This window comes from Pseudorca crassidens, chromosome 2 (assembly GCF_039906515.1).
Source record: "Pseudorca crassidens isolate mPseCra1 chromosome 2, mPseCra1.hap1, whole genome shotgun sequence".
In the NCBI taxonomy this organism is placed as follows: Eukaryota; Metazoa; Chordata; class Mammalia; order Artiodactyla; family Delphinidae; genus Pseudorca; species Pseudorca crassidens.
This window is the reverse complement of record NC_090297.1, coordinates 74,827,392-74,839,326: the sequence shown is the minus strand read 5'-3', so window position 1 is coordinate 74,839,326 and position 11,935 is coordinate 74,827,392. Positions and strand designations below refer to the sequence as shown.

General features: G+C 46.7%; 2 protein-coding genes across 2 annotated transcripts in view; one reads left to right on the top strand and one right to left on the bottom strand.

Moving 5' to 3' along the window:
- Positions 1-5,468: 5,468 nt before the first annotated feature.
- On the bottom strand, positions 5,469-8,387 carry CCN1 (cellular communication network factor 1). The gene is made up of 5 exons (XM_067726761.1): positions 8,084-8,387; positions 7,569-7,782; positions 6,863-7,219; positions 6,526-6,737; positions 5,469-6,422 (listed from the first exon to the last, which is right to left on the bottom strand). The coding sequence occupies exons 1-5, from the start codon at positions 8,144-8,146 to the stop codon at positions 6,120-6,122; spliced, it is 1,149 nt and encodes a 382-aa protein (XP_067582862.1). The 5' UTR covers positions 8,147-8,387; the 3' UTR covers positions 5,469-6,119.
- A 2,321-nt stretch (positions 8,388-10,708) lies between these two features.
- DDAH1 (dimethylarginine dimethylaminohydrolase 1) overlaps positions 10,709-11,935 on the top strand; it is a 259,185-nt gene continuing 257,958 nt past the window's right edge. The window contains exon 1 of the mRNA XM_067726764.1: positions 10,709-11,161. Coding sequence (XP_067582865.1) covers positions 10,887-11,161 — 275 coding nt within the window. The 5' untranslated portion in view covers positions 10,709-10,886. The remainder of the gene's footprint in view (positions 11,162-11,935) is intronic.

The following is an 11,935-nucleotide window of genomic DNA, read 5'->3' as shown; positions in this document are numbered from 1 at the left end:
GGATTTTTAAAGATCATCTCTGCTTGCCCTTCAACTCCTCCAACTGCAAGGATACACACGTATCTCTTCTCCATCCGTCTCCATCCATCGCTGGTGAACTGCAGAGCACCCACTCTAAGGGGGGAAGCTGCAGCTCAGCTCCCACCATGTGCAAACTGCCATGTAGAAACCAAGGTCCACTGCTGCCAGACCTATGAATTTTTCCCAAAAAAACCCAGAAATTTGAACTTAAAAAAAATACTCAGTTTTCAAATATTGGCAACAAATCCCAGTTTTTATAAACTCTCTTCAGGCTGAACAAACCATATTTATTGCCCCATCCTGCTTAAGCCACCAGCTGAGGACCTCTGCGGTAGAGCAATGTAGGACAAACTTGCTTTCTCTTCTGCGTGAAGATCTGGAGACTTGGAAGCTCCAGATCTCCATGGAGAAGAGAAAAGCAAATTCTAGTTGTGCCTTTTCAAACTCCTTTCAATCTATTCTTAGTTGGTACTCATTCATTGACAAAACTCTTTCAGAAATTTAAAATCTGGTAGGAAGAGTTAAACAGCCACTGACAGTGTTGTGGTTTCATTGCTACAATGAGGATTTATTTGCCTGACAAGCCAAAGGATGGAGCACTTTTTTTCTGTCTTACAGTGTGTGCAAGCAAGGGACTGTGTCTTATTGTATTCATGCAGATTTGGAGAAGACTTTTCTCCAGAGATTTTATAAGGATCTCCCTCTATTCCCCCACCTGCAGCCATTTCAGTTGAGGTGGATCCTGCTGGTTCTGTATGGAATTTGGGGTTAGTGTTCTAGAAACCTTCTTAAGGTGCCCCATGCATCTACCTGGTCAATGCAAAATAAATCCCGGAGCTCTTCCCGCATACATGCACAAGCATGGTGAGAGGCCTAGAGGGATCGTAGGTATAACTAGCAAAGCTTTTGCTTTTCTCTGACCGCTCAAATGCATTCCAGTTTAGAGAGTGGACATGAGTTTCTTCTCCCCAAAAGGTTTTACAACACGGGTGCTGTGATTGTTAATTTTATGTGTCAACTTGGCTAGGCTATGGTGCTGGTTTGTTTGGTGGAACACCAGTCTAGATGTTGCTGTCATGTATTTCTTAGACATGATTAACATTTAAATCAGTCGACTCTGATGTAGTGAACCACTTTAGACTGGGTCTGGGTGGGGAGGGAAGGTTACTGAGAATGTGGCATTGATGCTGAGAACTGCATGATAGGAAGAAGCTTAGATCAGGGAGCTTGGCATTTGGGGCAAAGGAACAGCTAGTGCAAAGGTCCTGAGGAGGCATTTACTTGGCTTATTTCAAAAAGAGTTGAGTGGGAGCACAGTAAGCGAGGGTAAATGAAGGAAGTAGGCAGGTTCCAGGAGCTGTGTGCCGAGTAAGGAGATGAATCTTATTCCAAGAGCAATGGGAAGCCATGGAGCCTTTAAGCCTCCTGTTCTTAACAGGATTGGCCTGTTCTGATTTACATTTTTAAAGAATTACTCTGGCTTCTGTAAGGAAAATGGATTATTGGAGGGCAAGAATGGAAACCACTGATGTTTCAGTTATCTATCGCTGTGTAACAAACAACACCCAAAATTTAGCGCCTTAAAATAATCATATTGGTTTGCTCATTATTTTATGGGTCAGGAATTCTGGGGGCTCAACAGGCAGCTCATCTCTGATTTACAAGATGTCAGCTGGGGCTGGAGGATCCACTTCCTAGATGGTGTCTTCACATACATGTGGTATCCAAATGCTCCCTGATCTTCCTCTTTCTCCACGCGGCATCTGATCCTCTCAGACCTATCCATGTGGCATGGGCTTCTCAGTCTGCTGGTCTCAGGGTACTCGTACCTCTTATATTGAAGCTGCTTTCTAAGAGAAAGGAAGTAGGAGTTCCTAGCCAGTGTTGTATTTGGAACTAGCACCATATCACATCACTTCCTAGATATTCATTGGTCAAAGCAGTCAAAGAGTCCACCCAGCTCCAAGAGGGTAGAGAAGTAGACCCCATCTATTGATGGGAGAGCATCAGGGTCACATTGCAGAAGGGCATGTGGGTTGGAAGATATTGTTGCAGCCACCTTTGGAAAATACAATATGCCACAAGTAAGGAGGCCATTCCAGTAATTCAGGCAAGAGATGATGGTGTCTTAGATTTGGATGTTTGCACTAGATTAAGAAAGGGGTGGATTCAGAATAAATGAGCAGAATATATGAGAACTGTAAAGTACTAACAAATGCAGCTAAGTACTTGTTTAATTAAATTGCACTTTGTAAGATTACTTGGATGAGCGTTGCCCATCACCAATAAAGTAAGTCACAGGTAAGTCTGTTGTATTCATAGGACACTTGTATTATTGCTGTGCTTCACAATGTGCTTTGTTTCAGAGAATGAGTTATTTAGGACAGGGACTTAATGAGGCCCAGATATTGGGGCTACACAGGGAGAGGAAAAACTATGGACCTACATACTGTGAGATCCAGGGATTGTCACATGCTATGACCAGGGGTGCTTTAGAGAGTAAAGAGGGCCTTACATTTTCGAAGGCTTCATGGAGATGAGTGCTTTTGCCCACAGAAAGACCTGAGCAGTTTTCACCTCATACATTCAGGTGCTTGAGGAGACAAAGTTTTTAAGGTATGGGAGTCAATGCACCAAAGAGAGTATATAAAAAATAATTATTTTGGTGACAAAAATGTGAGAATCTATTGTTCCATTTTAAAACAGCAGAGGAGAATCCAGAAACTCACCCAGGGGCACCCAGTAAATTAATGGCAGAGCTGGTGTAAAAGACACGTCTCCTGATTTTAGTCTGGGATTCTTTCCATGGCGTCATCTGCCACCCTGCCCAGAGCACAGCTTCGTTCTCTACTATGGTCCCACTGCACACTTGCTATTGCTCAAGTGACTTTCAAATAGCACCAGAAGGCAGAAAACAGGTTGTGAACAAATCATATCTGGTCTCTCTACTGGTAAAATAACTAAAATGTACTCTGCTAATTTTGATTCAGTTGCAACTCTTTGTGGAGTGGACAGCACATGCGCTTATGTGGGAAACATCACCATAAGACCACTCACTGTGCTGCTAAGTGTCCCAAAGAATATTTCTTAAAATTCACTAAATTCCTAAGATTCTGGGGTCACATTATAACTCTCAATGCTTACACCTCTATCAAAAACAAAAACAAAAAAAACAGCTCAAGAACACCAGGGTCTTTTAGATTGGAAAGTGGTTACAACACAAGATTTCTACCGTGTGTGGAGGTTACATATAATGTACATTATAATGAATGTTTATATATGCAACTTCTATTTTATATTTTCAATACACGGTTTTTTATTGTGTTTTCTCAATATTTGAAGTAGGCAGCATTCCATTCCAGATCTAGATAAAACTGATACGCTCTAAATTGCATAATTTTATTCTCAATTACTTTTAATGTCTTCACTCTTTTTCTATAGCCAAATCAAATGGACATATTTTGTGTCTATTTGTGTTCTTTTAAATTAATTGAGATTAATGACCCAAAGATCCACTGTTTTCCCATGCTAGGTTTGTTTCACATTTGAACTTAATTGGACAAATATTACCTCACTACATACTTAAAGGGTCTATAAAATATTGCTCCTTGATCTTTCTGTAAGAAGCAATTTGCTGGGCTCTAGTGTTGCAAGACAGTACCTCAGGATTGGTGCCTGGGAATGTGTAAATTTTGCCTATGGATTTAGATGTGTGTTTGACAAGATTGCACCACAAAATCCTCACAACTTTATTATATGTTTTACATGTTCTATTGCGCTGACAAGTTAAACTGCATCCAAGACTGAGCCAGGTGGTGTTTAAATTTCCAAATACCTTAAAATTTGAATGCCTCGGGCAGGAAAAACTGACTACTCAGTAGGCACAGTTGTAATATTTCAGGCAAGATATTGTCAGAATCAAAAGAGTGAAGGCCGAGCTTCCCCGGTGGCGCAGTGGTTGGGAGTCCGCCTGCCGGTGCAGGGGACACAGGTTTGTGCCCCGGTCCGGGAGGATCCCACGTGTCGCGGAGTGGCTGGGCCCGTGAGCCATGGCCGCTGGGCCTGTGTGTCCGGAGCCTGTGCTCCGCGGCGGGAGGGGCCACAATGGTGAGAGGCCCATGTACTGCAAAAAAAAAAAAAAAAAGTGAAGACCTTTGCTCATAGATTTTACTATCACATTTACATGAATCTTTGTGCATTTCAGTAAGGCTCTAAAACAGGTGCTTAGGCAGTGCTTTTCTGTAGGTCTTAATGGAGCATCAATATTAAACTATTTTGAAAACTCACTCTTATAGGATCCCAGAAGCAGTCCCCCTCCTCCCCTTTTAAAGCACTTTCTCTTATTGCCTAAAAATTCAAGTACTCTCTTAACAAAGTGCAGACTGATATATTTCACTATGGATTTGAACAGGAGCCAAGAGGGTTGATGAAAGGAAAACTTCTCTCTATAAAAGGTTTATTGTCAGTGCTTTCTAAAGATGTAGATTCTTCTAAAACCAGCTACCAGCATTTTCACAAACATTAACACAGCCTTCTCAACCTCTCCTAGACCTACGATTCGGGTCCTTTCAGGCAAGCTCTGCGTCTAGCCTCTGACCTTCTAGATAGCCAATTCAATCTAATTGCTCCCCCCACCTCAATATAACTTATATTCTAAAGAGGAAAGGGGGTGGGGTAGCGTGGTCCTCATGCTTTTGGAAAAGTACTTGAAATTCCTTGCATTCCTTTGCATTTAACGGTATGTTTACCTAATCATCAGCTTATTAGGATTAACACAAGTCATTGCTTCAAGCTCATTCAGTGAAAACAAACTGACTCCTATGGATTCCAAGATTTTTTCTCTGATCCCAACCATGGGTGAATTTTTAAGTTGTTCTCCCAAGTTTTAGGAACAATATTAGAAAAATATAAAGTTATAAACAAGGGACCTTATATCACATTATCCAACCATGCTTAATCTTGCCCATGGATTTCGAGGTAGTCAGACTGAGTTATGGACTGTTTTCATTAAAGTTTCCTCTACCGAAGGGACCTGCACAATTACCTAGTGATTAAAATGATAAATGACTCTACTATACCCACCTCAAAGAGCTTGGGTGATGAAGACGCTTAGGCTTTGAATTCTTACGAAAATAAAGCATTATTATTTAAATCACAAACTTAGCTTCAGATTCCTTCTTGTGCTTTGTACAATGCCTGGTGTTCAATACATGTTTTTAAAACAGATTACTCTAAATTCCAAGATTTTTTTTCTACTGAAGATATAAAAGCAATCATTGTTAGATTTTTAGAGGTTAGTTCCCTGCTCTATCCCAAGCACCTGGAACAGTTCCTGGTACAAAGTAGGTACTCAGTAAATCCTGTTTCAATGATTGAATGCATAAGCTAGATCGTCCCCAATGGTTTTGAACATTCTCTAAAAATACTGAATGCCATAAACTCAGATATTAGGTAAATATTTCTTTATTAAATGATTAATTCCATAAATAAATTCTTTTCACTGAATATAAAATTAAAATCATTTACAAATTATTCCAGTATTACATTTCCCCTCCCTCCCCGAAAGCTACATTTTGATAAATAAAAACATTCAGTCTTAAAACACCTGATTTCTGTTTGCAATTTAGAGTGCAGATAGCTGCCTCTCATGGACACTCACAGAGTGTCACCTTCTGGAAGGGATGGACCCCCCCTCCCATTTACTTCTGTCAAAGGATGGAGTCTTTAAGTGTCCAACTAATCTTATTACCTTTTACAACTGTAAAACCGAAATGGAAAAAGCCTAGAGAAAAATACGCTTACCAAATAATTTACAAACAGAAAACAGAACGTCATCAACACCACAAGCTCCAAAATGAAGCAGTAACGTGTGCTCCAATATTATGAAGCAAAGTATTCTCCAATTGCGGCTGCATTAGTGTCCATGTGCACCAGCACACCTGGCAGTTTCGAAATACCTTAATACTACTCAAGAATGAGCAGTGCATCCCTTCTACAATGAGTCCCTTCAGCCCGCCGCCCCCACCCACGCCTCCATGACGCTGACACTCTTCTCTCCCCACTTTGTCCGCCCTCGTGCTGGAAAACGCAGGTAGCATTTAGTCCCTAAATTTGTGAATGTCATTGAACAGTCTGTAGAAGGGAAAGGCTGCCTCGTTGGCATGTGGGCAGTTGTAGTTGCATCTGCAGGACTGGATCATCATGACGTTCTTGGAAAACGTCTCCCCATCTTCGCAGCGGAACCGCATCTTCACAGTCCTGGTCTGCTGAGGCGTGCAGCAGCGGCCGTCCACGCAGGAACCGCAGTACTTGGGCCGGTATTTCTTCATACTCGAACATCCAGCGTAAGTAAACTTGACCGGTTCAGGGGATTTCTTGGTCTTGCTGCATTTCTTGCCCTTCTGTAAGAAAGAGAAGAGAAGGGAAGTTAGTGTTTCTCTTTCTTGGAAGAGATGCTCCCATCTCACCCAGGGGACCAGTCTACACGGCACCGCAGGCACTTACTTTCAGGCTGCTGTACACTGGCTGTCCACAAGGCCGCACTTCACAGATCCGGGTTTCTTTCAGCAGGCGGCATTCAGGGTTGTCATTGGTAACGCGTGTGGAGATACCAGTTCCACAGGTTTTTGAGCATTGGGACCACGAAGTCGTTTGGACGATACATTTCTGGCCATGTGAAGAAGGGCTGTACAGAATGCGAGGTTCCATTCCAAAAACTAGAGGGACAAACAAGAGGAAAGATTTCTCAGAGGCATACCGACACAAACAGCTTCAGGTTCTCATTCCTCTGAAGTTTCAAACTAGGAATGCGTTTCAGTACAATGTCTCAGTCTTCACTTACCGGGGAGCCGCTTCAGGGAGCCGCCTTTTCCAATTGCAATTAATTCATTGTTTCTCGTTAACTCCACCTCCGAGGCATCGAAGGCCAGCTCCTTGCCCAGGAGGCCGTCCCTGTCGTCCATGGGGTCCTTGGCACCATCCTCGTCGCAGACCCACTCCTCACAGCACTGCCCGGTAACTTTGACCAGCCGGGGGTTGGGACAGCCCAAGCTTGGGAGAGAGAGTTCTTGGGGACACAGAGGAATGCAGCCCACGGCGCCGTCAATACATGTGCACTGATGTTTACAGTTGGGCTGGAAACTTTCCCCATTCTGGTAGATTCTGGAGTTATATTCACAGGGTCTGCCCTCTGACTGAGCTACAAAGAGCACCAAAAAAGAAAGGGAGAAGAGAATAAAGTTAAGATTCCGTACGACAGCCTGAAACTCAGACATATTTTCTGCTGCTAAATTCAATTGATGGTAAAGTTTCCTATGATTCCCCGGAGACTCCAGAGCAGAACAATAAGTTAGTCAGGAATCACTTTTCCGTATGCGCTTTTCGTTGGGCCCAGACACACTGAATTGCATTCCAGACTGCTGAAATCATGTGCCTTTCTGCCAAGCTACCAACAACAAAGCATCACCATACATGGTCGCAAAATTACTAAACTTCTGGACTACGGGGACTATTCTTTTTTTAAAGGGGCCAAACCACAAGCATCTTACCTCTGCAGATCCCCTTCAGAGCGGTGGAGCTGGCGCCGAAGTTGCATTCCAGCCCCTTGGTGTGGTCGCAGGGCTGCGTTTTGCTGCAGTCCTCGTTGAGCTGCTTGGCGCAGACCTTACAGCAGCCGCAGGCGTCCCGGACCAGCCCGACTCCCGGGGCGCACTTGGGCGCCTCCAGGGGGCAGTGGCAGGCGGCGGGGCAGGTGGAGAGAGCCTGGAAGGGGGAGAGGACACGTGTGAGGCTCGGCGCGGTGCGCAGGAAGGACGCCCCGGGAAGGGACGGGGGTGTCTGACCCGGGCGGCAGGGGGTCTCTGATCCCGTCCAGCCCGGCCACCCCGGGCGGCTGCGTACGCCGGCAGGGCCCCCCGGCACGTCTTCAGGGCGGGCTTAAAGAAAGAGCTCCCCCGAAACGCCCCGCCGAACTTCCGAGTCTAGCTTTTCCGGCCACGGGCCATCTGGGGAAAGGCGAAGGGGCTGCTAGAGCGGACGGGGAAGCGGTGGCCAAAGAACTCACCAGCCTGGCCAAGTGGAGAAGGGTGACGGCGAGGGCGAGCGTCCTGGCGGTGCTGGAGCTCATCGTGGCACGCAGGAGGGGTCCGGGCGAGCGCGGAGGCAAAGACGCCAACACACCGGTGCGTAGCGGCCGGGCCGGCGCAGCTGGGGCGGTGGGCCGGGCGGTGGGCCGGGCTGTGGGCCGGGCGGCGGGGAGGCGAGAGCCAGGCAGGCGAGCGGGCTGCGGGCGTCCTTCTCTCGAGGTCCTTGCCGGGGAGGGACGGAAGGCGCGGATGCTGCTCGGGGGCGCTCTCGCTCGCGGTCTGCCCCAGCGCCCAGAGCCCGCCTTTTATACGGGCCGGCCGCGGCGCCGCGTGTTGCAGTGACGTCGGCTCTGTCTGCGCGTTCCAGAATTCTCAAACATCTCAGGAATGCTGGTTGGCGCGGGCTCCTGCCAAGCGCCTCCCCTGGCTCCGTTGCACTTTTTTTTTTTTTTGTCCTGGACCCGTCAAGAAAACAATCTTCCGTTTTTTCCACTTTAAATAACGACTTCTATTGGGGAGGGCTCTTCTTGGAGTGATGGTGGTGATGGCCGAGGGGGGCGAGTTCAGAACTTTGCCTGGATTGGGAGGGTGGGAGGACCTGGAGGGAGGAACAAAAGTCGTTTTGTTTGGTGATGCCGAGTTGACTGGGCAGCCTTGGAACCCCTCACCCAGGGAGGCAGCGAACTGTTTGCTTGTTTACAGCGAAGGTGAGAGTCAAGTTATCTATTGAGAGAGGCGAACGGGGAGGGAGAGTGTCTGGGAGCCAGGAATCTATCTGAGGACTTCATAGAAGCGTGCTCGGATCAAGTCCCAAATCTTTGGCATGGTGTTTATTGGACAAGTGAAGTGTATTGCAAATTAATACCCGAGGTGGCATTTATGAATGAGAAGGGGAAAAAAAAAATCAACTTCCCCCATCGTCTGGCAGTTTCCCAGGCAGAGGTCTTCCCCCGTCCGCCAACCCCCCCCCCCCCCCCCCCCGCTCCCTCCGCTTTTTGGTATGTCGTACTTGTTTGCTTTTGGAGGTTCCCACTTTAGTTCCAGCCCACTGCCTGGGTTGGAAGTCCGAGAGGAAACGAACGCAGGGAGCTCTCTGGGAGGCGGACTTACACTTCCTCACGGATGCGGGAGACTGGGTAAGCCCTTCCAGGCTCCCTCCGCGGGCGGGAGACGACGCTAACTAAGCAGCCAGCCAGAAGCGGAGGGGACCACCGTGGCGTGATTTGTATTGAGATCATCACCTGTATATACTGCAAAACCAAACCAGATTCCAGCACCATTGTGCCCAGTGGATCTCTGGAAAAAGCAGACTCCTTGACGCTGAAAGTTTTGCGGGGCTTTTTAACTCCTTTCCTTGGGACCATTTAGAAGCCTTCCATTTCAAGTGAATTGCAATGCTTTGCTCTCTAAGTAAAGAGAAATAAGAGATTTAGGATGTAATATTCTGTAGTAAAAAAAAAAGAAAAAAAGAAGTTAGCAATTTTAAGGTCCTATTCTACCCTATTCTACCAGCAACACATTCAGTAGAAGACCTCCTACAAAACAAGTTACTTGAACTTCAAATACCGTTAGTGTGATGGACAAATCTTCCCTCAAAGTTTAAAAAACTATCTTCTTGTGTAACTTTCATAAAAACATACACAGTAATTATGCCAGTTTCCCTTTTATATGTGCTCTGGGAGAAATCCTTGTCCTTTGCGATGTTTAGGGCTGTTCAGTGTAAATGACTGAGAAGTCTTGCTGAAGAAGGCCTTCAGTGTGACTTTTCTGTGAATGACTCTAATGAACACAATAAGAAGCTATTGCAATGAAAACACTCTCCAATGGAGAGAACTGTGGCAGGAAAGAGTTAAGTTTCATTCATTCAAAAGTGCTCTTCCAGAAGCCTAAGAAGCTGTTACTAGAGGGAGCAGGATGTCTAAGGTTTTGTTGGAGGCATGTGGGGTGGGGAACTTACTTTTCAAGACAATAGACTGTCAGGTGTTCTAGGCCCTGCATCCTGCCCAAGCCAATTCATCAGTTATTATTTAGAAAACGGTTTTGTTGTGTTCCTGTGTTCAGCTTTCGTTACTGTTTCCTTCTTAATGAAGTGACTGGGGATGGGGTGAGTAGGTACAGTACAGGGTGGGAGGAGGTGGCGAAGAGGGAATGGAGAGGAGCGTTCCTGGCTTCTGTTGTGGCGTCTTTTCTATTTGACTTCATGGTTGTAAGTATTTCCAGATGGTGAATCAGACACCAGACGTAACAATATTTCCATATTTGGGTATAGCAGTAGCCTGCGTTTTTAACATTTTTCTGCCTCTGTTATCCAACCACAAAGCATTCTTGACAGCTTCAAATGTTGTTAAATATAGACTTAACTTCTGTTCCCAGAGCAGGAAATTCTTTGGAATTCCTTGTTTTTCACGCAATCTGTCTATCAGAATCTAAAATAAAATTACAGTGGATGATCCAACTGGCTTATGTATACACCTTGCTCCTTTATGGAAGTTTGTGTGTATGTGTGTGTGTGTGTGTGTGTGTGTGTGTGTGCACGTGTGTGTGTGTGTGTGTGTGTGTGTGTGTGGAGGAGGGGGCTCAAAGAGACTCAGTCTGCTGCACAGCATTCAAAAACACACCATTCCAGAGATTCCTTTAAAAATCAGATTAAAGTTTTCTAACAAGGGTTGTGTGCATTTGTTTCTGGACTTCATCTGGGGAATCTTGGAGGATGAGTTTGCCCCAGAGGAGAAACTTACAGAACCTCACCGTCAGCTGCCCATTTAAAGCAGGGGGTGTGTGATGGGAGGGGGTGGGAAACTGCAGCAAACTGGGCCAGGATGCTGGGGAGCCGGAGAGACGGGAGTAACCTGTGTACACAGCCTTTCTATATACTATGTCCTGGTGAGACTGCTAGTAAACGACAGCCTCAGACAAGAGGAACAGCAGCTCCTCAAGTCCTGCTCAAAGAAGGTCCAGAAACCCCAGATGTCCCATCGCCTTCTCCCCTCCTCTGCTGAGAGCTGCAGATCAGTTCACGTTGACAGATTGAAGGGTAAATGTGCAAACGTTCACGGGTAAGTGTCTTCCGGTGCTAATTCTGCATGGCTCTTTTGCTCTCTTTCCTCTCTCCCTCCCTCTCTGGGAGCCCCAGGAGGGAATAAGGGGCCGCCTTGTTTCCTTGGGCTGCAAGGCAGGGAGAAGGGGCTGCTTGTCTTCTCAGCTCCTGGCTTTGGACTGAGCGATGGGAACGTCTCTCGCCCACTGATGCCAGGGAATTTTAGGTCACCAAAAGAAGGGTTCACTGTCTGGCGGCAACTGAGAATAATAATCACCCTAAACCTGGCGACTCCGGTTTCCTAGCCCTAGACCAGTGGTTCTCAAACTGTGGCCCGCATCAGACTCACCTGGAGGGCTGGTTAAACGACTGACCCCACTGGCCCCACCCCCAAATTTCTTATTAGTTACATTTCTAAGCAGTCCCGAGGTGATGCTGAGGCTGTTTGTTCGGGGATTCACACACCCTGAGAAACACTGCCTTGGACGGTGGGAGTGCCTGTAATAGCCGTGTGTGTGCGTGCGTTTGTCCTCAGAGGTACTCGGCGGTCTCACAACTCCACCTTTTATAGCCACCTTAAGGAACAGCATAACTTATTGTGACAGCGAAAGGCCAACGTTAAGGTGGCGCCCCTGCGCCATCCTATTGCCCTCCGCTCCCCCAAGCCCACCCCACCCCGAGTGACTGCAGGGAGAGCCGGAGAGAGCCGGGATGGCGGCGGGAACTGTGTGGCAGTGGCGCTGGGAAGGCCTCAGCCGGCCCCGGGACCCCTGCGGAGACGGCGGGCAGTGGG